This window comes from Megascapheus bottae, chromosome 14, assembly GCF_031878675.1.
Source record: "Megascapheus bottae isolate mThoBot1 chromosome 14, mThoBot2.hap1, whole genome shotgun sequence".
Classification (NCBI taxonomy): domain Eukaryota; kingdom Metazoa; phylum Chordata; class Mammalia; order Rodentia; family Geomyidae; genus Megascapheus; species Megascapheus bottae.
The window spans coordinates 7211543-7237383 of record NC_143522.1 but is presented as its reverse complement, the minus strand read 5'-3'; the positions used below and the strand labels follow the sequence as shown (position 1 = coordinate 7237383).

General features: G+C 44.2%; 2 protein-coding genes across 3 annotated transcripts in view; one reads left to right on the top strand and one right to left on the bottom strand.

Annotated features, from left to right (window-relative positions):
- The window catches only part of Zfyve26 (zinc finger FYVE-type containing 26), a 67309-nt gene extending 53350 nt beyond the window's left edge, over nucleotides 1–13959 (top strand). Inside the window, exons 32-41 of one of the 2 annotated variants that reach the window (XM_090344341.1) lie at nucleotides 1091–1238; nucleotides 1495–1704; nucleotides 1929–2147; nucleotides 5594–5791; nucleotides 7296–7495; nucleotides 8596–8737; nucleotides 9026–9085; nucleotides 10712–10894; nucleotides 11807–11851; nucleotides 12065–13959. In XM_090344341.1, the coding sequence (XP_090200467.1) occupies nucleotides 1091–1238; nucleotides 1495–1704; nucleotides 1929–2147; nucleotides 5594–5791; nucleotides 7296–7495; nucleotides 8596–8737; nucleotides 9026–9085; nucleotides 10712–10894; nucleotides 11807–11851; nucleotides 12065–12268 (1609 nt within the window). In that variant the 3' untranslated portion in view covers nucleotides 12269–13959. Of the gene's footprint in view, nucleotides 1–1090; nucleotides 1239–1494; nucleotides 1705–1928; nucleotides 2148–5593; nucleotides 5792–7295; nucleotides 7496–8595; nucleotides 8738–9025; nucleotides 9086–10711; nucleotides 11071–11806; nucleotides 11852–12064 lie in introns of those variants that run through there. The other variant, XM_090344340.1, reaches the window with a different exon arrangement.
- Nucleotides 13960–15373: 1414 nt separating this feature from the next.
- Nucleotides 15374–25513, bottom strand: Rdh12 (retinol dehydrogenase 12). The gene is made up of 7 exons (XM_090344339.1): nucleotides 25232–25513; nucleotides 22846–22964; nucleotides 22329–22484; nucleotides 21090–21194; nucleotides 19783–19992; nucleotides 18477–18666; nucleotides 15374–16562 (listed from the first exon to the last, which is right to left on the bottom strand). The coding sequence occupies exons 1-7, from the start codon at nucleotides 25297–25299 to the stop codon at nucleotides 16460–16462; spliced, it is 951 nt and encodes a 316-aa protein (XP_090200465.1). The 5' UTR covers nucleotides 25300–25513; the 3' UTR covers nucleotides 15374–16459.
- Nucleotides 25514–25841: the final 328 nt, after the last annotated feature.

Below are 25841 nucleotides of genomic sequence, written 5' to 3'. Positions count from 1 at the left end.
GGGCTAGCTGGACAGTTTCCAGCACTGAGTCTGAATCATACATCCTTTCTCCCATACCCTACATTCTGATACATTCATTATAGAGATACATTGACTTTGTGCTTCTTTACATGGGACTGGATTAATTTCCTGCATATTGGCATACAAACCAGCTAAGAGCTCTGTTACAGAGTATTCTTGTTCTGTTTTCAATTAAGTAGTCTTGTACTATCTTTAACCTCTGATAAACATATATATATACATATGTGTGTGTGTGTGTGTGTGTGTGTGTGTGTACACACACATCATCTTTTTTTTCTTTTTAAACCAGTCCTGGGGCTTGAACTCAGGGCCTGAGCACTGCCTTGGGCTTTGTCAAAGCTAGAACTACTTGAGCCACAGCACCACTTCCGGCTTTTTTTTTTCTATGTATGTGGTACCAAGGAATCAAACCTGGTTTTTCATGCATGCTAGGCACTAGTCCAAAAACATTATTTTTTTTAAATGTTTTTTCCCCCAAATATACAAACACATTACAGTTCTCAATCTGTTTTTTACAAGCTCCCCCTCCTCCCTCCCAACTAAGTGAAGCATAACTAATGTACAAAATCCCTTTCCAGGGAAGTCAGTGAACAAGTCAGGATCCACAGGAATCTTGACTATAATTATGAGCAGCACTCAAGAAGCATGAGTATAAACTTGATGTAGCAACATCAAATGGAATGATTTGGCCCTCTGAGCCCTTGTATCTCCATAAAGTTTTTGTAATCTTCCAGTGTCAGGAGTAAGGTCACACATAGCAGGTAATCTTAGAGATCTCATCCTGAGTCTCATGAGAGGATGCCACATGCAAGAGCCAGGATGTCCTGTATCACTTCCAGGAAATGTTGAGGTAGATAAAAGTTAACCAAGTTGCCCTAAGTTGCAAAGCTACTAAGCAGTGGAGCTAAGGTTCATAGTCTGACTCCAGAGCCTTCACTGAGAATCTATGATACTCACCGTTCTCATGATCACATTTCACACGGAAAATGAAATAGAAAACCTTCCATCAACAATTGTTCTTAGTAAGATTCTATGCATTGTCATTGCTGTGTCCTTTTCCTCCCCATAGTTACATCAGCAAAGTAGACGTACTGAATATTTTAGTTGCTGCTGCCTATCGCCACGTGCCATCTCTCGATCAGATCTTGCAGCCGGCTGCAGTAACTAGGCTACGAAACCAGCTTCTGGAAGCTGAGTACTACCAACTGGGCATTGAGGTGAGGCGAGACCAAGCTTACATCCTACCGCACAGTCATGAGTGGCCTTTTCTTAGCCTTGAAAATAGGTCCTGTCATCTCAGATTATTCTGACCAGGGAGAAATATCCAGAACATGACTAGTATGCCAATGTGGGAGTAACACTGGGTAGGGTGGCAAGGAGGTGGGTAGCTACAAAGGCCAAGATTTAGATCGGTGGGAGACTCTGAGGCCTGGACACAGGCATCTCTCACCAAAGAAAAAATGTTTCCTCCAGGTTTCCACAAAGACCGGGCTTGATTCCGCTGGAGCTTGGCATGCTTGGGGCATGGCCTGCCTCAAAGCTGGGAACCTCACTGCTGCAAGAGAGAAGTTCAGCCGCTGTCTGAAGTCCCCCTTTGACCTCAATCACCTAAGTCATGGCTCCAGGCTAGTCCAGGATGTGGTTGACTACCTGGAGTCCACCGCAAGACCCCTTGTTTCCCTGGTAAGAGCCAAGCAGCAGGGTGCCTGGCTCTGGGAGGAATGGTAGGAAAAGGAAGGACTAGCTTAAATTCATCTGATAATGTCAGTCCTGGCTTAGATGCTAAACCAGTTTTGTTTGTTTTTTAATGAGAAAAATCACAGCTAAGGAGCCAGTGGCTTACATCACCCCGGCTGAAACTTGTTGGATTCTATTTTTCCTCTTGCACTCTCTTCCTTTCCTATCAGCAAGATGATGATTACTGTGCCACCCTGAGGGAACTTGAAGTGACTCTTCGAACCCAGAGCCTCTCCCTGGAAGTGATTCCTGAAGGGAAAACCATGAACAATACCTACTATCAAGAATGCCTCTTCTACCTGCATAACTATAGCACCAACCTGGCCATCATCAGCTTCTACATGAGGCACAGCTGCCTGCGGGAAGCCCTACTGCACCTCCTCAACAAGGTGAGACCTGCAGCAGAGTCCACCCTCCTTGGACCCTCCCTGTGGCTTAGCCCAAAGGCAATATGTGAGAACAACTCCAGCAGAGTCAGATCAAAGCAGAAGATTGTTTTTACATTATTGGCCAGTGAGTGTGAAACAAGTCTTAACTTGGCTCTCACATTACCCTCCTGCTGGCAAGGACAAAGTTCATCCCTTCTCCCAAAGGGATGAACCTGTCTCTGTTTCCACTGGGCTCCCACCTGACCTGGGATGGCATCCACTCAAAGTTGTTACCTCCAGGGCCATGGCACAGATGCTGTGCACATGATGAGGGAGGGTTCGCCTCTTGCTTGGCTCTTCTTCCCCCATCCTCCTCCCACAGGAGGCAGGGACGCCACTGAAGTACACTGCCTGGTCAGAACCTCTAATAAGCAATCAGGTCTCCATTCCACCATGGCCCTTCGGCATTTCTTTTCATCTGAACCTTCACTAATAATTTCCTGAGGAATTAATTAGTACTTACCAAATTTCATACAAAACTATCCATCCACGTTAAAATCAAACAACAGTTAGTGAAATTTTATAGGTAGACATGTCTTCCCCAAATAGCTCCAAGTAAAATCAACTGCTTACATCATAGTGGTAATTCGACCCCTACAGAAAAATGAAAAACATTGTTTGGCCATTGCTTGGTTACTCTTGTGCCTTAGCTACTAACAAGATCTGAGGAACCATGTAAAAAAACATGTTGTTTGGAATTTAATTGCTAACTTTTTTCTCTTTGCATCTATTTCCAAATGAGATAAAGATGCTTCTCCCAAGCAGAAACTCCTGTTCCTTTAGACAGCTGTAGTCCAGAGAGTTAAGCTGCTTATTAACTCTTTATCTTGGTAGCAGCTGACAGCAGCATGCCCCTGCTTTGGGAGAACTAGGAAGAAAATCTTCCTTTAATGCCCTGTAATCAGTAACCCTTGAACTGAAATAGCTTTGCTTTGTTCTCAAGCAGATAAGGGTGAGGAGAAATATGTGGTGAAAATGAATTTGAGTAACTTGGGGTTCTGTTTCTAGTGTTTTCCTTGTCTATTTTTGTACACTTGTTCTGCCTGCAGAATAAGCTTCCTAAAATCTAATACACTCAGGATCTTCCAGAATGACCTCTAATGGTTGCCCAATGTGAAATCCAAATTCCTTAGCATGCTATAGAACCTATACACACACACACACACACACACACACACACACACTTTACTGCATTTATCCCACCTGACTGATACTATTTGTTTATGAGTAAGTCTTCCTATCCTCACTGAGAAGGCTTACATTTTACCTATGTGCTATGTGTGCTTAGTACTAGTTAGGGATGAGTAAATGGATAGATGAATAGATAAAATGAGTATTCTTTTTTTTTTTTTTTTTTTTGCAGGTCCTGGTCCTTCAACTTAGGTCCTGGGCTCTGTCCCTGAGACATTCTGTGCTCAAGGCTAGAGCACTACCACTTGAGCCATAGCACCACTTCTGGTTTCTTCTCTTTATGTGGTACTGTGGAATTGAACCCAGGGCTTCAGCACTCTGGCTAGGCAAGCACTCTACCACTAAGTCACATTCCCAGCCAAAATGAGTATTTTTAAAGTACTTTTCTGAGGAGTTCTCAAAAGAGAGCACTCAAAGGAGAGTTCCCTCTCCCTTGGAACTGATTCCCTTGCTTAAAGTCTGGCCTAAACCATTTAAATTAGGCCTCCTAGATTTCTTGGTTTGGAAGAGACAGAGATCAAGAAAGGTACCTTAACACCATAGATATTCTCAAAGCCCAGATCCTGTCCACTTGTAAGCATTCCTTCCAAGCATATTATAGTACCATACACTTAAAATCCATAATTTTCTCTGCATTACTCATTCCCAACCTAAAGTTTAAATGGCAAAATGATTTTCTTCCTTTTCCATTAGTATGAAATGGGATTTTATGACTCAGTGTCTCTGAAGCCCAGATGAGTTTTAAAAAATGAGATTACTGGGGGCCAGGAGTGTGGTATAGTGGTAGAGTGCTTGCCTAATATGCACCCAGGTTTGATTCTTCAGTAAACCACATACATGGGGAAAAAAAAAAAGCCGGAAGTGGTACTGAGGCTCAAGTGGTAGAATTCTAGCAGAAAGTCCAAGGACAGTGCTCAGGCTCTGAGCTCAATCCCAGGACTGGCAAAAAAAAGAGAGATTACTATGCATGTTCATTTTCCAGAGGAGTTAGTCTATAATAGTTGCCAACTGTGCATTAGCTCAACAGTCTTTTCTTTTTTTTGGGTGGAGAGGGAGGGGTCGGTCCTGGGGCTTGAGCTGTCCCTGAGCTCCTCAGCTCAAAGCTACTGCTCTACCACTTGAACCACAGCCCCACTTCCATCATTTGTTAAAATAGCTAAGGACCCTAAGGACGTGACAGTAGGAAACCCAGTCTCATGTGATAACGGACATAGAAACAATAAGCCAGGTAAACAAAATGTGCACAATAGGTTATTGTAATAAGAAGAGTGCTGTAATCCCAGCACTCAAGATGCTGAGGGAAAATAATCTAAATTTAAGGGTAGTGCAGACTAGATAGTGATAGTCCATCCCCCAACCAAAGGAGAGAAAGGAGAAAGTTGTGCAGTTTTAGATAGGGTACCCAGGGGAGGTGACACCTGACTGAGTAAAAGGCTGAAGGGAGGGCATGAGGAGTGAGCTATGTGGACATGTGGGTAAAGTGCAGAACAGGCAGAAGAGGTACTACGTGTTTCTGTGTCTATTCTGATAATAGAGGCAACAGGACTTGATGAATTTGATGTTGGAGTTTAGGGAAAAGAAGCCAGGACCAAAAATTCCAGCTACTCGGGAGGAGTAGACTGGTAGGATCATGGTTTTGAAACCAACCCAGGCAAAAAGTTCATGAGAACCCCACGGCAACCAATAAAAAATTGGGTGTGGCCAGGCACTGGTGGCTCACACCTAGCTACTCAGGAGGCTAAGATCTGAGGATTGCGGATTAAAGCAAGCCCAGGAATAAAAGTCCAGGAAACTCTTCTCTCTAGTTAACCACCAGGAAACCAGAAATGATGGTATAGCTCAAAGTGGTAGAGCACTGGCCTTGAGCTGAAGAGCTCTGGAACAGCACCTGGGCCCAGAGTTCAAGCTCCGCACCCAACAATATCAACAACAAAAAGCTGGGTTTGGTAGTACACTTTTATCAGCTACACAAGAAGCATAAATAGGATTGTAGTCCAGGCCAGTGTAGGCAAGGGAGAGAGAGGGAATCTATTTTAAAAATAACAGAAAGTAAAAAGTATTGGGGTGTGACTCAAACGGTAGAGTCCATCCTGGTAAACACCAGACCCAGGAGAATACACCCTGAAAGGGTCATGAGTAAAAGGAAATTTAGAGCATGCCAGACTGTGCCAGAACCAAGCTCTAGACTCCTGACCTCTTATCTTACCCTGCTTTAGGACAGTCCTCCAGAAATCTTTATAGAAGGAATTTTCCAGCCAAGCTATAAAAGTGGAAAGCTACACACTTTAGAAAACTTGCTAGAATCCATAGATCCAACATTGGACAGCTGGGGAACGTACTTGATTGCTGCCTGCCAGCATCTACAGAAGAAGAACTACTACCACATTCTCTATGAGCTACAGCAGTTTATGAAGGTAATAGCAGCCCTGTTCTCCCTTCGGCCCATTTGACTAATGCCTTGACATGCAGTGTAAGGTGTGCAAGAGAAGAGAACAGGACTATCATTTGATCTCTTGGCATTGCTATTTGGTCCTAGAGCAAATCCATCCTGCTCTATCTATACTGTCATTCAGTATTAGGATTTCTACTTCAATTTGAAGATGAATTTAATTAAATCTTGTCCATAATGGCATTCTGCAGAATTCAAAAAACATAAAAGTTTAAAAAAGATGCAGTGGAAGTGGTGAAGTGGTGCTGTGGCTCAAGGGTAGGGCGGTAGCCTTAAGCTGCAGAGCTCAGGGACAACGCTCAGGCCCAGAGTTCACGCCCCAGAACTGACCAAAAACAAAACAAACAAGCAAAAAAAAAACATAAAAAAGATACACAGGGTGGGGGTGGGGGAGGGAAATGGGGACCAAGACATGAGAAAGGGTATCAATGTTCGTGAAGTAATGCACCTTCTATCTGGTGAATATAATGTAACCCTTTATTAATTACAATAAAAATATATGGAAAAAAAGATAAACGATTCAGGGCCAGAAGTTTGGCTTAGTCTTGGGAAAAGCCCAAGGACAGTGCTCAAGCTCTGAGTTCAAGGTCCAGGACTGGCAAATAAAAATTAAAAAAGACACCAAATTCATAAGAAATTAAAGAGTAGTACATATATATGGAGAAAAGTACATGAGGGAGAAGGACAAGATTCCTCTTAATCTGTCTTGGGCTTGCTAATACTAAATCATGGAGAAATTAAATTATTCAGGATAGGAACAAAGCCATGGGGAAGTATCTTCTTTTAGAGTACTGTGGTGATAGAATAATTCCAGCTCAAGAACTCAGTGTACTTTAAGATCTCTTGGGCCCGGGCCGGTGGGGGGAGGGTAATGGGTACCAAGACATGTGAAAGGGTATCAATATATGTGAATTAATGCACCTTCTATCTGGCAAATATCATGTAACCCTTTTATTAATTACAATAAAAAATAAACATAAAAAAAGAAACCTTTAACCCCCCCCCCAAAAAAAAATCTCTTGGGCCTTGGAATTACTAATAGACTAGCAGTTCAGCTGGCAATGGATGTGGGTAGCAATCCTTAGCAAGGGGAAAAAAAAAAAACAGGAGATAAAGGTGAGGTGAGGATACAGGCCAGATGCTGGTGCCTCGCGCCTGTAATCCTAGCTATTCAGAAGGCTGAGATCTGAGGATCACCATTCAAAGCCAACCTGCACACAAAAGGTTATGAGACTCTTCTCACCGATTAATCACCAGAAAGCAAAAAACAAAAAAAAAAACAGAAGTAGCACTGTAGGACAGTGCCCAGGCCCGGAGTTCAAGCACTGTATCTGACCAAAAAAAGGATGAGAACACAATAGAGACCAGAAGAAGAAAGATATATACTTGCTCAATAGAAATGAGATTGAAATTCTCATCAGACCCTGCCCTCATCTCTTTTGATCTGGACGTTCATTTTGCTCTTCTAGGACCAAGTTCGGGCTGCCATGACCTGTATTAGGTTCTTCAGTCACAAAGCAAAGTCTTATACAGAGCTAGGAGAGAAGCTCTCGTGGCTTCTTAAAGCCAAGGACCACCTGAAGATCTACCTCCAAGAAACATCCCGCGGCTCTGGAAGAAAGAAAACTGCCTTCTTCCGGAAAAAGATGACTGCAGCTGATGTATCCAGGTAGCTTGAGGCTCAGAACCTAATCAGTGCAGTGCTGCCCGGCCTTCTCCAGTGCTTAAGAAAAAGCAAATAAAAAGCATTGTTGGGCTGGGAGTTTGGCCTAGTGGTAGAGTACTTGCCTGACATGCACAAAGACCCAGGTGGCAGCTCATACTCGTAATCCCAACTACTCGGGAGGTTGAAATCTGAGGATCTTGAATCAGAGCCAGCCTGGGCAGGAAAGTCTGAGATTCTTGTCTCTAATTTACAACAACAACAACAACAAAGCCAAAGTAGAACTGTGGCTCAAGTGGTAGAGAGCTAGTCTTGAGTACAAAAGCTCAGTGACAACACATAGGTCCAGAGTTCAAGCTCTGAGACTGGCCAAAGAAAGGCCTTATCCCTGAAGGACAGAGTCTGGATAAAAATGGAAAGTTATTTGGAAGAGTTTTTAGGGCAAGAGAGGATAAGGAGGATTAGAATCACATGCTACCGCTAAACTCCTTACAGTAGACAACACAGATTCTTCATGATCTGACCTTTGCTGATACCTCCCTCTGTCTTTTCCTGTCTTCTTCCTTGCTAAACATCAGTCTCCAGGCTTCCTCAAAGCACCAGGTCCTTTCTTCCTGTTGGCTTAAGATCCAATCAAGCTTGCTTGATACTTACACTTAGAATGCAACATCTACAGAAAATAATTACTCTTTTTCCATCTGTTGCTTTCATGGGAGTAATCTTTGGATATTTTCTGTGTTGCTCTCCGTTTCTCCTCTCCTCTCTTGTATGGTTTCAATGAAGGCATCACCTGTGCCTCTCTTGACTTCTGGTGCTGCCCCTAAAACATAGGTGCTCAATAAATATACAATGATGCCTTGCCTGGGTTTTGTTCAGTCCCAATGTATACCTTAACTACTGTGTATTTCTGTAGGCTGCTAGATAACCCGCTTTTGTTTTGTCATAACTGCTCCAAAGGTATTTGGGGCCTCTTTTTCCTTTGACATTGTTTCCTTTGCTTTTTCTATCACCCTCGTCTTACAAGTGTTTCAGTCACGCGTCCCTATGCAGTTCATCCCTCCTGAAGCCTCTCAGGAGGCTGGACTTTGCATGTCCTGTCCCCCTAGGCACATGAATACACTTCAGCTGCAGATGGAAGTAACCAGATTCTTACATCGGTGTGAAAGTGCTGGGACCTCTCAAATCACCACTCTGCCTCTGCCAACCCTGTTTGGAAATAACCACATGAAAATGGAAGTTGCCTGCAAGGTACAGTGTTTCATGTCCAGCAGACTGCTCACATCTTTCAGAACACTTATCATAGTTTTAATCATCTGGGCTTCACTTCTGTTTTTTGCTGGCTGCTCTCCCACTGGATCAGAAGCCACAGTTTGCTGGGAACTAAGTCCGTTTTCCTCACTCTTGTGTCCCTAGTGTCTGACACTTAGCAGAGCCTCAATCATTATTTAAAAATTAAATAAATTGGGGTGGTTCTCATTCTTGAGTGAGGAGCTCTTCTAGGAATTAATATTTCTTAAAACGTGTTTCTCCTTTCAGATCATGCTAGGAGGGAAAAATGTAGAAGATGGTTTTGGAATTGCATTCCGTGTTCTGCAGGTATGACTTGGATTAATCAAGATTATGCTAAAGGCAATCAGCACATTTTTCACATTTCTGTGAGAGATTATTCTTTATAAATTTTTATCTGAAGGAAGGCAGATTTATGTTACTATAGTAACAAAGATCAAAGAGGTAGCAATTATTGAACTGAGTTAAATTCAAGGCTGTGGATCTTTGCCAGAAGCTAATAACCAATCAAAAGATATCAAGTAGGGGCCGGGAGTTTGGCCTAGTGGTACAGTGCTTGCCTAGCATGCACAAAGACCTGGGTTTGATTCCTCGGTACCCCACATACATAGCAAAAAGCCAGAAATGGTGCTGAGGCTCAAGTGGTAGAGTGCTAGCCTTGAGAAAGTCCAAGGACAGTGCTCAAGCCCTGAGCTCAAGCCCAGGACTGGCAAAAAGAAAAAAAAAAGATATCAAGTAAGAGCTAGGCACGGGTGGCTCATACCTATAATCCTAGGTACTCAGGAGGCTGAGATCTGAGGATCAAGGTTCAAAGCCAGCCTGAGCACTAAAGAACCTGAGACTTTTAAATCTCCAGTAAATCACTAGAAAATGGGAAGTGGGACTGTGGCTCAGGGGTAGGGCTGTAGCCTTCAGCTAAAGAGCTCAGGGACAACGCCCAGGCCCAGGGTAGGGCGGTAGCCTTGAGCTGAAGAGCTCAGAGGCAGTGCCTAGGCCCAGAATTCAAGCCTCTTGACCCACCAAAAAAAAAAAAAAACTATCATCAGAAATATTTCCTAAAGCTTTCCCTGAAGAACTACCACCACCAGTCCTCACAATGGAGGAGTAGAAGATCCCCCAGGCCCATGGCCTAATGGCGAACCTAGACCAAGTTTAAGGCAGTTTTCAGCAAATCAGTCTTTTTCTGAACACTAAGACAGCTAGTTCTTAGCATGGTGCCATGTATTCAGGACGACAAATGCCAACTTCCTGGGCCCTTTTCTAGAGAAAGGTAACTCAGGAGATAGAATAAAATGATTGTGGAAATTAGATTGGACTACTTTCAGAAAGTACCACTTCATTATTTTTCTTGTGGCCAGTACTGGACCTTGAACTCGGAGATGTTTTTACTCAACGCGGCACTCTACTACTGCTTGATCCACACTTCTGCTTCCAGCTTACTGGTGATGAAATGGAAATAAGAGCTCCAAGGACATTCCTGCCAGGATTTTTTCTGGAACTTTCTTGTTGGTTTTGAACCCTTATCCTCAGATCTCAACCTTCTGAGTAGCAAAGATTACAGGTGTGAGCCACCAGTGCCCAGCAAGACATACTAATTCAATTATTAAGATTACAGTTTGGGGGCTGGAAATGTGACTTATTGGTAGAGTGCTTGCCTATCATGCATGAAGCCCTGAGTTCAATTCCTCAATACCACATGAATATAAAAGGCTGGAAGTGGAGCTGTGGCTCAAGTGATGGAGCATTATTAGCCTTGAGCCCAAGAGGACAGAACCCAGGTCCAGAGTTAAGGACCAGCAAATAAAAAAGATTAGAATTTGTATGGATTCATACTAAATGCCTAACTCCAAAGTAGAATTTGCTGTTTGTTTTTTATTTATTTTTCTTCATTTATTTACTGCCATCCTAAGACTATCATCCCATATTCTGTTCCAGGACTTTCAGCTAGATGCTGCTGCAACCTATTGCAGAGCTGCCCGGCAGCTGGTGGAAAAGGAGAAATACAGCGAGATCCGACAACTGCTCAAATGTGTCAGTGAGTCGGGCATGGCGGCCAAAAGCGAAGGGGATACCATCCTCCTCAACTGCGTGGAAGCCTTCAAGCAAATCCCACCCCAGGTACACTCCTATACCTCTCTGGTCCTCCATCTACTTCAGGGTTTTCTCATCCTCTTCTTTATTTCTCTGTTATCCATGATATGCCTGAAATGCCTTTATCTTTCTGACCCTCTGCAATAGTGGTCTTTAATCAACTTTTTTCTGCTAAGAAAACTCATGTCCTCTATACCCAGAAGGTGTATTGTGTGCCCCTAAAAAGTTTTGTGGAGGGGCCGGGAGTTTGGCCTAGTGGTTAAAGTGCTTGCCTAGCATGCATGAAGACCCGGGTTCGATTCCTTGGTACCACATACATAGAAAAAAGCCGGAAGTGGTGCTGAGGCTCAAGCGGTAGAGCTCTAGCCTTGAGAAAGTCCAAGGACAGCGCTCAGGCCCTGAGCTCAAGCCCAGGACTGGCAAAAAAAAAAAAAAAAAGAATAAATAAATAAATAAAAATAAAAATAAAAAAAGAGTCTCACAGATATCCTGCCCAGGCTGGCTTTGAACTTTGATCCTCAGATCTCAGCCTCCTGGGTAGCTTAGGTTTATAAAAAAAAAAATAAAAATAAAATAAAAAGTTTTGTGGACTGACAGAGTTGACTTGCTCTCTGTGGTTCTCCAGGAGTTCGGGATAGGCCAATGGTCTTTGTAGTGTGTTGCCTGCAGATGGTAGGCAGATACCTTCTTTGTGATCTAAACAGCCACATCTATCTGTGAAGGCCAAGGACAAGTTTCTGAAGAGATGCTCCTTCTCCTGAAATAGCTACATTAACTCTCCTGTATTGCTATTCAAATAGGAGTTGAGTTTTAAAAAGAAGAGTTAGGCAGGCACCCCCACTCTGGAGTCTCAGTGGTTGAACTGAGACTGGATTGGGCCCTGACTCCCAAGCAGGGAGCTTTCTGCTGCTCACACTGCTTTGTCTCTGTTCTGCACAGGAGCTGGAGGGACTGATCCAGGCAATACACAATGATGACAATAAGGTGAGAAAATGCAAAGGGGCAGCCCCTTGTTATGGGGAGCAGTTTCCTTGCTCCCCACAACAGTTCTGTGCAGTCCTCTGTCCCAAGGTGGAATTGGGACTTGGATAAGGAGGGAATAAAGAGGGAACAGGTGAACATCATCTCATTCGGCTCTGCTTGTTCTTTGGTGACTCACCTGTGATAGATTCTTTTTCATTGTCTCTCAAACACCAGGTTCAGGCCTACCTTACATGTTGCAAACTGCGTTCTGCATACCTGATTGCCGTGAAGCAAGAACACTCACGGGCCACCACCCTGGTCCAGCAGGTGCAGCAGGCTGCCCAGAGCAGCGGGGATTCAGTAGTGCAAGACATCTGTGCCCAGTGGCTTCTGACAAGCCTCTCCCGTGGTACCCAGGGCTCAGGCTCCAGGAAGTGACCTTGTGTAAGAAGGCCAAGAAACCATAGCCCGAGAACTGTGGCAGCAGGAGCAGTGCCCTACAACCTCTTTTCTCCTGTGGAAAAGGACTTCTCTGGCTCTGCCCCAGATGGAAAAGAGCTAGATTGGCCCCTTCTTTCCTACTTAGGCAAGGATAGGACCTTTCACACAAGTGCCATGTTTCTGTAGACTTGTGGAATCTGTATATGTTTATCTGAAGATAGCCAGTTCTTTCTACCTCAGAGTGAGTGAGTGTGTGTGTGCATGTACGCACGTGTGTGCATGCTCCTGGCACTCATGTTTACGCCCAGACATTTTCTGAACAAATGTGACTCTTCTCCTTTGGGAAAAAAAAAAAAAGCACTTTACTTTAGATATTTGCCAGTCTGCAAACCTTCCCTGCGTTTTGGTTGTTAACCCGGGTTCTCCTGTTTGTACACAGTCCACTCGCCATGCTCTTCTTAACCAGACGAGTTTAACAAAGTTAGAGGGCAACATCAAAAGGATAGCTGCTTCTTTCCCAAATTCATAGATGACTTTTCAACCTGTGGAATGAAATGGCTTTTCGGGCAACTCCCCCCACAAGCACAAGGAGATGATGTAAGTCTTTGGAAGAGAGCCTGAAGACAGGGCTTTTCCAGTGTCAGCACCAGAAAGCTCTGGCTGCAGTAGAGATGATCAAATCTGAGAGGACAACACATGAACAGAGCATGTCCCATTGCATTCAACCTGAAGGGAGTCACAGGAAGGCCTGTCCAAGTAAGAACACAAGCACAGAGATGGCTCTTGTAAATTTCCTGCTGCAAAGTTGATGGGTAAGAGAATATGGCTTCCTCTTTAGAGTATGGGGAAATAAATGACAGTTGAGATCCTATAACGGAATGGCTAGCCTTTGCAAATCTGAGTTCTAGTCCTGTTTATGCCTCTTGAATTGGTTAAGAAACCATTTCTTCCCTCCTACTTCTCTTCAGACTCTTTGAGACCACAGTTGGCTATGCAAATACCTGCATGAGTGAGACAGCAATGTGCTGCTTTTCTGTCTTAACAAAAGGAACCAGTGGTTCATTTCAGAATTGATGGTTCCATCAAGAGTGTGGATAGAAACCAGAGGAGTGTAGAATGAACAGATCATGGCCAGTTGATGGAAAACTAGGTAAAGCACTTCTTGAATGTGCATTGGCATGGTAATGTTTGAGAAAGGGCCTGTCAAATTCTTTGACTTGGATTTTGCAAATAAGGAGTCTAAAGGAAAGCTCTGAAACCCTGAGTCTTCCGCCAGCTGGAGCTCAGTTGTGTTATCTCACCACCTATGTTGCTAAGATAGGAGCTGGAAGCTATAGCCAGTTTCTCTGGTGCTTAGAAACTGTAGATTTCCATCTGAACCAAAATTTTCATCTGATGCCCAGGAAATGTCTTTACCTGGCCTCTGCTTACCCTCTGAGTCTGCCCTATTTTGCACTGAGCATATGCACTTTAAGCATATGGGCTACAGATCATGTAGCCCCTAGTTTGAGATACTAAGACCAGATTTTGCTTTTTCCATGAACTAGTTGAATTCTAGAATAGGCAACCATTGATCAGACTGACATAAGATGAGGCTAAATGCCTTGAAGTGTCACACCAGTTACACAAAAACAATTGTACATTTTGAAGTTTTGAATGATCTACTAGCAAACCATAATAAAGTGTTACTTGGCTAGTTCCTTGGCTTCCTGACTTCTTTGTGCTATTTTGGCCATACCCATTCCTTTTTCTTTGTGTTCTTGTTGAGAAGAAAAGATGAATGGGAAAGATCAAGTGGCCTTCAACTCTTCTGTGAACCATTTTCATATGTCTCTGGTTAGGGTTTCCCCCCCCCTCCCTCCTCCCTCCCTTCCTCCAACTCCCCCCACCCTTTGCTAGTCCTGGAGCTTGAACTCAGGGCCTGGGCACTGTCATTGGGCTTTCTCAAGGGTAGCACTCTACCTCAGTACCACTTCCAGCTTTTTCTGTGTATGTGGTACCAAAGAATCAAACACAGGGCTTTGTGCATGCTAGGCAAGCACTAAGCAACACTCCTGGCCCCAGGATTTATCTCATTTTTAAGTGTTTATATTGAAGTTTAATTATGAGCATATTTACAAACTGTTCATTTTCTAGTCTGTATAGATGATTTGTAGAGACTCAAGGTAAAAAGGGCCTTCCAAGCAGTGGGAAGGAACAGAGAATCTTAAGTTTTTCACTCCTCATGAGAACAGCTGAGCTGTTTGGCATGTTATTGTAAAATGTCTTCCTGTTGATGGTTAGAAGCGTGAATATTGACTTTTTTTTTTTTTGATTGGTTATGGGACTTGAACTTTGGGCCTGGGCATTGTCCCTGAGCTCTTCAGCTCAAGGTTACCACCCTACCCCTTGAGCCACAGCACCACTTCTGGTTTTCTGATAGTTAATTGGAGATCCTCAGATCTCAGCTCATGAGTAGCTGGGATTACATTACAGGTGTGAGCCACCACACCCAGCTCAACTGCCAGTTCAAAGAAAGATACATACACAGTGGAATTCTCATCCATCTGAAAGAGTGATATTGTACCATTTTTAAGGAAATGGAAAGAAAAAATATTAAGTGAAATAAGCCAGATCCAGAGAAACAGGTTGTATGGTTTCCTTCATTTGTGCTTATATATTTATAAATAAATCAATGGAGAGGTATGCAAGCTGTTATAAATGAATTAACTGAAGTATAGTAGACTCTATAGAATAGAGTTCAAATTGTATAATTCTTTAGAAAGACTAAGTCAAAAACCAACAAAATAAGTGCCAGGAAATAGGTACTTGCAATGGGGGGAGGGAGGGTTGCAAAGGGAGAGGGGTAAAAAATCCTTCTAAGGGCTTAACGATATATGTTGTTCTGTATTTTCTGCTAATATTTATTTATTTTTGCCAGTCCTGGGCTTGAGCTCAGGGCCTGAGCACTGTCCTTGGACTTTCTCAAGGCTAGAGCTCCACCACTTGAGCCTCAGCACCACTTCCAGCTTTTTTCTATGTATGTGGCACTGAGGAATTGAACCTGTGTCTTCGTGCATGCTAGGCAAGCACTTTAACCACTAAGCCAAATACACTTCATACTTCACAGTAAGTATCTGATCCAAGCTGAACTTGGAATTTTTTAGTTTGGAAAGTATGAGTAGCCGCAGTACCTCTAAAGTGCTAAAAACCAACAGTCAAGGTGAAGACATAGGCAAATAGGAAAGAGAGACAGACAGCCATAGCCTGGTAATTTTTCCCACTTGGATCCTAATTTCTGAGATTCATCCCTGCTCTTCCCTATTTATTATTTTCATATTTTCCTTGAGTTTTTGAGCAAAATGTTCCACAGTTTTTGGCCTATCTTACTCAAAGTGAGTGTCTACTTTGTAAGAGAATGGGGAAAACATAATAGTCCTGACCTAGATTTATGAGAACATCTTAATGAGACCCATTAACAAAAGTCATGGTCAGTGGGTTGGTGAGTGGGTAGGACTACCCCACTCACTAAAGTAGTAGGCTGGCTTCCTCTCTCTACTTCATGTTTACCTGTAAAAAAATGAGGCAATTGAATGTATATAATATTTATTTTTCTCTAAAAATGGAGGCGAGGAGAACTCTTTAGAAAAGGAAATCATGTACATGACAGCCTCACATGTGAAAGTTGCTCCCAGATTCCCTGTGGAAGAAAATTTGGTATAAGTCATCCATGATTTTCCTGTGTTGGTCCCAGGTTTCCAGGGCCTGGATTAGCATTGCACTCAAAGAGGAAAGAAGTCCACCAAGGCTGTGAGGCTTATTTCCGCTGAACATATGCAATGCTGGTGCTGCTGGAACACCAAGCACACATGCTGGTGTTTCTGGTGAAGTTGAAGAAACATTCAATTTCCCAGATTCTTCTTACACACACACACCTCCTGTCCTGAGATCTGCAAGTCCTCTTACGACATAGGCTTACTGACTAATCTTCAAGAATGATCAGTACATGTGAAAGTCTTGTGTCTTGTCAGCTTCACAGCAGGGCTGTACATATAAAGGTTTCTAGAAGGGTCAGGAGGATGAGAACAAACAGCATTCACAGCAACATCAGACAGCCAGCAAGACAATCCTTTAGGCTTCACCTCCTCCTCTTGGGTCTCTTCATGATGGCATGGATTGGGCCTGGTAAAACTATGGCCTTCCCACTAGCTAGTCCCACTGGATTCCTAGAAGCTCACAGCTGACATCCCACAGGCGCTCTGCTGTCTTCTTATTTCGGGCCCTTGGGGACACCCAGGTCCTCTTGCAGTCACTAGACAGAAGAGAGTAGGTAGATAATAGGAATGAGAATGGACCATTTGGGAATGTTTGTGGTCTCTTTCTCAAAATATATGTCTGAATATACAAAACATAGTAGACCAGATAGATTCTAAGAAACATATAAAAATGCATTTAAAAAATTTTTTATCCAGGTGCAGTGGCTCACGCCTGTAATCCTGGCTACTCAGGAGGCTGAGATCTGAGGATTGTGGTTCAGTGCCAGCCCTGCACTAAAGACTGTGAGACTCTTATCTCCACTTAACCACTAGAAAACTGGAAGTAGCGCTGTGGCTCAAGGGATAGGGTGGTAGCCTTCAGCTGAAGAGCTTAGGTACAGAGCCCAGGCCCAGAGTTCAAGCCCCACAACTGACATACACACAAGAAAAAAAGACTTCTTTTTTTTTCTCCAGTCCTGGGACTTGAACTCAGGGCTGAGCACTGTCCTTGGGCCTTCCCAAAACTAGAGCTCTGCCACTTGAGCCATAGCACCACTTCCAGCTTTTTCTATGTATGTGGTACCAACGAATGGAACCTGGGTCTTCATCCTTGCTAGGCAAGCACTCTACCACTAGGCCAAACTCCCGGCCCTAAAACAGATTTCTTTATTCATATATTTTACAACAAGACCTAGAGCCAGGATTAGTAGCCAACAGATTCCAAAGTAGCAAAGGAAGAATGAGGCATCATGGGATGCCTACAAGAACTGCAGTGTGACACATACATGTTTTTAATTCCACTGGTAACTAAGTCATGTACCTCACTACTATTCCTGTGGCTCTCTGCCTATATTCACAATGGAAGAAAATACTACATTTCAGTGGGAGGTTTGTGAAATGAAAGATAAAAAATTATTTCATTATCTAAATGTTTGAACACCTTGAATTCCATCCACAGTCACTCCTATCCTGAGAGCCCTAGACTAAGCACTGCTTATTTTGGTACGAGCAGAAGATATCAGAGACTAGCAGGATAATGGGGCCAGCCTGTGAGACTCTTACCTCCAGTGAACCACCAAGCAGTCAGAAGTGGATGTATGGCTCAAGAGGTAGAGCCTGGCCCTCAGTTTTAGCCCCAGTGCTCACACCAAAAAAAGGAAAGAAAGAACAAAAGAAAGAAAAAGGGGGGGGAGGAAGGAAGGAAAAGGAAAGTTAAGGAAAGGAGGAAGGAAGAAAGGAAAGAAAGACTGGAAGAAAGAAATACCTGTTAAGAGAAGGACCCACAGAGTTCCCCAATGTTCTTTCCTGGGCTGGAAATGTGGCTTAGTGGTAGAGTGTTTGTCTAGCATGCATGAAGCCCAGGGTTCAATTCCTCAGTACCACATAAACAGAAAAAGCCAGAAAGTGGAGCTGTGGCTCAAATGGTAGAGTGCTAGCCTTGAGCAAAAGAAGCTCAGAGACAGTGCCCAAGCCCTGAGTTCAAGCCCCAGGACTTGAAGATAATTAAGAAAGTTCTTTCCTTAGCATAACCAACAGGGACAGTCTTCATAGCTACAAGCTAACATGAAACCATAACACACAGGTATAAAATAGAGCCATAAAAACAATTTTTCTATATTATTATTATTTTTGTCGGTTGGGGGACTTGAATTCTGGGCCTAGGTGTTGTCCTTGAGCCACAGTGCCACTTCCGGTTTTCTGGTGGTTAATTGGAAATAAGAATCTCATGGACTTTAGTACCCGGGCTAGCTTTGAACCGAGATCCTCAGCCTCCTAAGTAGCTAGGGTTACAGGCATGAGCCACTGTGCCTGACTTTCTCATATTATTTCTAATACAAGTTCTCTTAGAAAACTAACTGTATTTGCTTTGCAGGTTCAGACCAAATCTATTCCATCAGGCACAAATTCAGCTGCTAGACACCAGGCCAGTCACCCAGATAGTGGGGAGATGGCACACTGTCCCCACACACCTAAAGTACTTGCCACTCAGAGGTTCCAGGCCCTCAGCCAGGGCACAGTGCAGGCTGGTCTGTGCCCCCTGCCACACTGACTTGATGAAGGGGGAGAAGAGCCTCCAGAAAAGGCACAGTATGAATGAGTGGCGGGTCAGATCAGAGCGGACAATGCCTGGGTGCACAGCATAGGTGGTGACTCCCGTGCCTAAGGCAGAAAAGACACAGTGAAACCACAACATAGCACATGCCAGCATAAAGATACACATAGGAAAAGGGACTCTAGAAACACAACCCTAGGATTTGCATCTACTCCTGGCCAGCCAGAATTGATCTGTTCTAGAAAAGTCCACAGCCTTCAACAGGTCAAAGGAAGTATCTTGTATCTTTTGTTTGTTTGTTTTCTGGCAGTCCTGGGGCTTGAACTCAGGGCCTGACACTACCCCTGAACTTTTTGTTTTCCCCCTGAGGACTAGCACTCTACCACTTAAGTCACAAATCCACTTCTAGCTTTTTTTTAACTGGAGATCAGTCCCATGGAGTTTTCTGCCCTGGCTGACATCAAATCAAAATCCTCAGATCTTCACCTCCAGAATAGCTAGGATTACAGGTGTGAGCCACTGGTGTGGCACTGTGTCCAATATCTTGGGATTCGAGGATCTATGGGCTCCATGATGCTGTGGCTCAAGTGGTAGAGCTCTATCATTGAGGAAAGCCCAAGGACAGTGCTCAGGCCCTGAGTTCAAGTGCCAGGACTGGCAAAAAAAGAAAAGAAAAAAATGAAATCATTTCATCTTCTCTGCTTATTGCAAAGGGTTGATGTCAAAATAATATAAAAAAGAAACAGATATGAGATAAAATGGGATGGCTGGGTTCCGGTGCAGATGCCTCACACCTGTAATTCTAGCTACGCAGGAAGCTGAGATCAGAGGATCCTGATTCAAATCCAGCCCATGCAGACAAATCTGAAAGGGTTTGATGTCCAATGAACCAGCAAAAATCTGGAAGTGGAGGACTGGCACTAACCTTGAGACAGGAGAAAAAATAAGCAAGAGCCTGAGGCCCTGAGTTCAAATCTCAGTACCATACACACACACACAAATAGATGTGATGGATGTAAAGGAGCTTTATGGGGTTTCTAGCACCTGTTCAACATTACACTTCCCAGGAGGGGAAGCTTATAATTTCATCCTTCTTAGTACACAGAGCTGCTTCTGAAATATATATGTTTCAATAGCCTGACTCCAGAATTTCTGTGAACCTATACCCTGACCAAAAATAGTTATTATTATTATTTTAATCCTGGCTCTTTATCTAGGCTTACCTTGGAGTTTTCTGGCAAGTTCACGAGTGAAAAGTACATTGGCCAGCTTGCTGTGGCAATAGGCAAAACCTTTACAGTAGCGCTTATCACCATGGAGATCGTGGAAGCGAATCTTGCCAGCGAGGTGAGCCAGTGATGAGAGGTTCACCACCCGTGAAGGAGCAGATTCCTTTAGCCTGCCCAGGAGCAGGTAGGTGAGAAGGAAGTGGCCTACAAGGACAGCCAGCAGGAAGATAGGAAGGTAAGAGGGCAGCCCAGACTCAGGGAGTGTGAACTGATACAGGACTTCAACCTCAGCTATTTTTCTGACTTCTGCCCTTTCCCTAAACATGGAAACAAGTCACCTGCTTGTTCCCTCTGGCTGCCATGGCACCACTGTGGACCCAGGTAGAGAAGAATTCATTAAGGAAAATAACATTTTCCTAGGATCAGAGAACATTTGCCCTGCTTTCTTCTCCAGAAACATCACCTGGAACTCAGAACCTCTAGGTTTTTTATCTTAAGTTCTCAAGATTTGCCTATCTGAATGTCCAACACTTAGTTTGCTTGGCCCTCATTGGTATGTGACTCCAGCTATGCTCAGATTCTTGCAGACCTCCATGCCTGGTCCTCCTGGCAAGCCTAGCACTCCCACTGCCCAATCCAAGAAAGCCTTTTTACTCCCTGGTATCTCTGGAGACTAGGCCCTCCCCTTCCTCCCTCCCTCTTTCCCTTTCTCCCTCTCTCTGCTTCCCCCCCCCCCCCCAGTTCTGGAGCTTGTACTCAGGGCCTGACACTATCCCTGAACGTTTTTCCCCCCTGAGGACTAGCACTCTACCACTTAAGTCACAGATCCACTTCTGGCTTTTTTTTACCTGGAGATCAGTCTCATGGAGTTTTCTGCCCTGGCTGACTTCAAATCGAAATGCTCATATCTTCACCTCCAGCGTAGCTGGGATTACAGGTGTGAGCCACTGGTGTGGCACTGTGTCCAATATCTCCAAATTTGAGGATCTGTGGGCTCCATGGGGATCTCTGGTCCTCAGCACCAGCATAGGGTCATCTTTTGACAAAGGACAGGAGCCTCACTTTTTTTTTTGGTGGGGGGACCAGTCCTGGGTCTTGAACTCAGGGCCTGAGCACTGTCCTTAGATTTTCCTCAAGGCTAGAGCTCTATGACTTGAGTCTTACCACCACTTCCAGCTTTTCTATGTATGTGGTACTGAGGAATTAAACCCTGGTCTTCATGCATACTCGGCAAGCACTCTTCCTTTAGGCCAAACTCCCTGCCCCAGAGCCTCACTTTTTAACCGGCCAAGAATACTTACCCAGGTGGTTGACCCCTAGGTGGGTTTCAAAGCCATCTGCTGTCTTGGAAAAGGGGCACATCATGACGCCCGCATTGTTGATCAGAATATGGAGCTGTTTTTCCTCTATTAAGCACAACCAAGGAAAGCTCATGGTTAGTGATAGTGCCCTAATTGGCTGTCACAGTTTTGAACCTGTGCTGTTACTTTTATGCACAAATTCTCCTTTTTTTTTTTTTTTTTTTTTTTTGCCAGTCCGGGGGCTTGAACTCAGGGCCTGGGCACTGTCCTTGGACACTTTTGCTCAAGGATAGCGCTCTGCCACTTGAGCCACAGAGCCACTTCCAGCTTTTTCTGAGTATGTAGTACCTAGGGCTTCGTGAATGCTAAGTGTGCACTCTACCACTAGGCCATCTCTTCAGCCACACACAAAGTCTTTTTTATGGGCAAGAACTCACACTGATTTCTTTTTTTTTTCCAGTCCTGGGGACTGAACTCAGGGCCTGAGCACTGTCCTTGGGCTTTCTCAAGGCTAAAGCACTACCACTTGAGCCACAGCACCACTTCTGGCTTTTTTTATATATGTGGTCCCTAGGAATCAAACCCAGGTCTTTGTGCATGCTAGGCAAGCACTCTACCACTAGGCCAAACTCCCAGCCCACACCCTGCTCCTTTCTTTTAACACAAGTGTTATGTTAGCTGTCAGTAACTATCCCACAGTGGACCTTCTCAGGGGTATTCAATAATAATTGTCATTGGGTTTCTCATTTTAGTTGCTCTTATCTTCTTGGACATTGTTCATTCATTTATTCAGCTGCTATGTACTGATTACCAAATCTGGACCTGGCCCACACTACTGGGCCCTGGGAATCCAGTAGTAAAACAAGACAGACCTAGTCCTATTCCCAGTGGCTACTGTTGTTTTTGGATACTTCCCAATACGTAGGAGAATTGGGACAAAGGTACAAACTTAGCTAATGCTTCTGCCACAGAAACTTGACTTTCTGGATGAAAGAAGGGAGTAGCAAAGGACCACGCCTCGATGCCAAGATACAAGTCCAGACAGGATGCTGACATCTTCAACATTCCCACTAAAGAACAAAAAGTTGATAAGAATCCTGCCCAGCTTCTCCACCCTCCGTCCTTCTGCCAACAACTTGTCCTGCTGGCTCCCATGGCAGAACCAGTCCAGTAAGATCAGGGTAGAGCACCTATTCCCATACTCCTTCCTGCTTTCCTCATAACCCTCTGGAGTCTCACCTGCCAGAAAACCCTCAGCAAAGGCACGGATGGATTTGGTGTCAGAGAGGTCCAGTTTCCGTACCAGCACCTGGGAGTTCTTTGTGTCTGCTCGGATTTCACTGGCTGCAGACTCCCCCTTCAATACATCTCGGCAGGCAATGTAGACTCGAGCTCCTGGGGTCAAAAGAAAGGACAATGTGCTCAGAGCCTAGAAAGAAAATGAGTCTGGGACCAGTGGGCAGCCACTCCTAACACATTGGCGTAACCACATTACCACTTGAGGATTCTGAGTTGTGCCTTCTTGCTGTCAGTTTATCTCCCAACTGGAAACTTATCCTCCAATAGTTAATGTTGCTTAGTTTCTCCAATTAGAATAACTGTTTGACCAATAATAACATGGGCATCATCAACAATAAGTTAACATCACATTAGATTTGCATCCTAAGTTCCTTGAATTCCTGCCAGTGTCTCTGAGCCCAAGAGGAAAAAGGGTGGAGTGAGTCCCAGTGAAAAGGGCAGGAGAGAGAAGACTCACCTCTGCGAGCCAGTTCTCTGGCTGTCTCCTTGCCAATGCCGGTGTTGGCACCTGTGATCACTGCCACCTTCCCGGGAAGCTGCACATTTGTTCTACAGACTCCACCACCAAAGAACTTTCTATCAACAAGGAGGGGGGAGAAAACATCACACACCACCCTTCCTAACCCTACATTGAGATACATAAAACTACCCCCTAAGAGGGACACTTTCAGTTAGAGTCAGAGTCCCCAAAGAAGCTAATCTGCATGTCTGCATGGGCCATCTATCTTCCTTCCTTCCTTCTTCCTTCTTTCCTTTCCTTTCCTTTTCTTTTTTTGCTGTTTCTGAGCCTTGAACTTAGGACCTGGGCACTGTCCTTGAGCTTTGTCAAGGACCACTTGAGCCACAGCACCACTTTCAGCTTTTTCTGTGTATGTGGAATTGAACCCAGGGCTACATGCATGCTAGGCAAGCACTCCATTACTAGACCACATTCCAGGCCTCATCTTTCTTTCTTTTATTTTTATTCCAGTATTGGGGCATGAACTCAGAGTCTAAGTTCTGTCTCTTAGATTTTTTACTCAAGGCTGGTGCCCAATCCCTTGGGCACCAGTGGAACCCCACAGTTCCACTTCTGGCTTTTGGGCAATTAACGGAATAAAGGAGTTTCATGAAAATTTCCTTTCTGGGCTGTCTTGGCACCACAGTACTCAGGTCTTATCATCTTAGACAGCTGGATTGCAGGTTGCAGGAGTGAGCCAACGATGCCCAGCTGCATGGGACTTTTTTTTTTCCTACTGTGCAAGGTAGTCATCAGCTCATAAAATGTAGTTTGGGAAGATCACATGCCCTGAGTCTACAAGGGACATCCTGGGCCAACTCAGTGAGGTGCTGTTAAGGTCCAAGGAGACATCTGCTGTCAGACAACAAAGACAGTGCATGCTTATGTCTAGCAGTTCCTAGACATCTGCTTCCTCTTCTAATCCCCATTTAAAATATGCAGGATAAAGATTAGTGGAATCTGTGGTCCTGAGCCCTAGGGTCTCCAGTGAGCCTTGTCTTAGTAACTGAAGATTCATCTTCTTGGAGGTGACACAGGTACTACCGTGGCTGCCACTCCAGTTTCAGAGAGCAGGGCATGCTCAAGTGGCTTTCTGCCATGGGTATACCTAGAGGAAATTTCCCTTTCAGACTTCTTGAGTTAAACAAACAAACAAACAAGACCAGGGCTGGGAGTTTGGCCTAGTGGTAGAGTACTGGCCTAGTATGCACAAAGCCCTGGGTTCAATTCCTCAGTACTACATACATAGAAAAAGCTGGAAGTGGTGCTGTGGCTCAAGTGGTATAGAGCTCTAGCCTTAAGAAAGCCCAAGGACAGTGCTCAGGCCAAGTTCAAGCCGTAGGACTAGCAAAAAAAAAAAAAAAAAGACCAGAGGGGATCAGAAACAATACTTCCTGGGCACATGGCCTAACTGCCAGGCAGCAGACAAGGCACTTTCTAGTCTTCTCAGCTACTTCAGAATTATTTCCACATTACAATGAAGAAAACTGAGGCTTGGAGAAGTTCTAACTGTGGTAGAACTAGAATTTGAGCCCAAATTTCAATAATGTAGGCCTATACTGACTGTCCTTCATATATCCATTTAACTTTCTTTATTAGCAGCAGTTTTTAAAATCATAACACACATTATTTGAACACCTCCAGAAATCCCACAGCTGAAGAGCCATCGCTAAGCTTTTAAAATCAAAGAGTACATTTCCTTCCTAGAGTGCCTGGTACTTAAAAATGAGCAGTGCTGCAATGATCAGCTCAGCAGGGAAACTCTAAGAGAATGAAGGGGCACGGGCACCAGGGGCTCACGCCTATAATCCTAGCTGCTCAGGAGGCTGAGATCTGAAGATCGTGATTAGAAACCAGCTCTAGCAAGGAACTCTGTGAGATTTTTATCTCAATAAAACTACACAAAAAAGCTGTAAGTAGTGTTGTAGCTCAAGTGAAAGAGCACTCACCTTGAACAAAAGAAGTTCAGGGACAGCACCCAGGCCCAGAGTTCAAGCTCCAGGCCCAGTTAGAAGGAGGAAAAGGAAGAGGAGAAGGAAAAGGAAGAGGAGGAGAAGAAGAAGCAGGAGGAGGAAGAGGAGGAGTGGGGGGAGAAGTGAAAGGATTTGCCTAAATTAAAATGCTTAGCAGAGTCACTCACTTGGCCTAGCACAAGTCAGAACTCAACGAAGCCCCACCCCACCTATCCAGGTGCTTAATTTTCCTTTGTGGCATCTATAACCTCTCCTTCCTTCCTGCTCTTTTTCTGCTCTAATTTTCTCCCTCTCCTTCTCCTTCCCATTCTCTCTCAGCGGCTGAGGAAGCTTTGTAAACTATTATTATGAATTGTTAAATCAAGACAAACCTGAGGGATGGAGCTGTCACATACAAGAGTGAAAGGAAGGAAGTGAGCAGTACTAAAATAACCAGCATCTTGCAACTTGTTTAGACGGCTGCTGCTGCTGCTCCAGCTTCAAACTTAACTCCGGCTCGGGGTCCTGGTCCGGCTCCAACTCTTAGTGGCTTTGGCTGTCTCTTGCACCTCTCACTCCTGGGCAGTGAGCAACAGTTTAGCTCTACGTAGAACCCAGAATCCTATTTAAATTCGAGTACTGTCAGAGCACAGCACAGCCTCCTGGGAGATGTAGTCCTGGAGGGGAGGGATTCAAGGAAAGATGATAGCCTTCCAGTTACTGGCAAAGAGAAGTGAGGGAAAGGTGAGTTGCCATATCCTCAATCTTCCATCTAATGACATCTCTCTTCTAGGAAAATGTGTTCTCCTGACCACACTACCTCTACTCCTGCCAAGATAGAATACACATATTTCTGTCTTAAAATATATGTATATTTTGTGGTACTGGAGTTTGAAAGGGTCTCGTGCTTGCTAAGCAATATGCCCATAGCCCTTCTTGCTTTTTATTTTATTATTTATTATTTAGTTTATTATTCAGATTAGGTCATGCACTTTTGCCCAG

Bases quoted from the DNA above. Each gene is read 5' to 3' on its own strand.
- Rdh12 (XM_090344339.1), bottom strand. From the start codon at position 25,299: ATGCTGGTTATTTTAGTACTGCTCACTTCCTTCCTTTCACTCTTGTAT. The intron at 22,965-25,231 runs GTTTGTCTTGAT...CCTTGTTGATAG, and splicing joins GTGACAGCTCCATCCCTCAG to AAAGTTCTTTGGTGGTGGAG. The intron at 16,563-18,476 runs GTGTGTGGGGAC...TCTTCTGTCTAG, and splicing joins CTGAGTGGCAAGTACTTTAG to TGACTGCAAGAGGACCTGGG.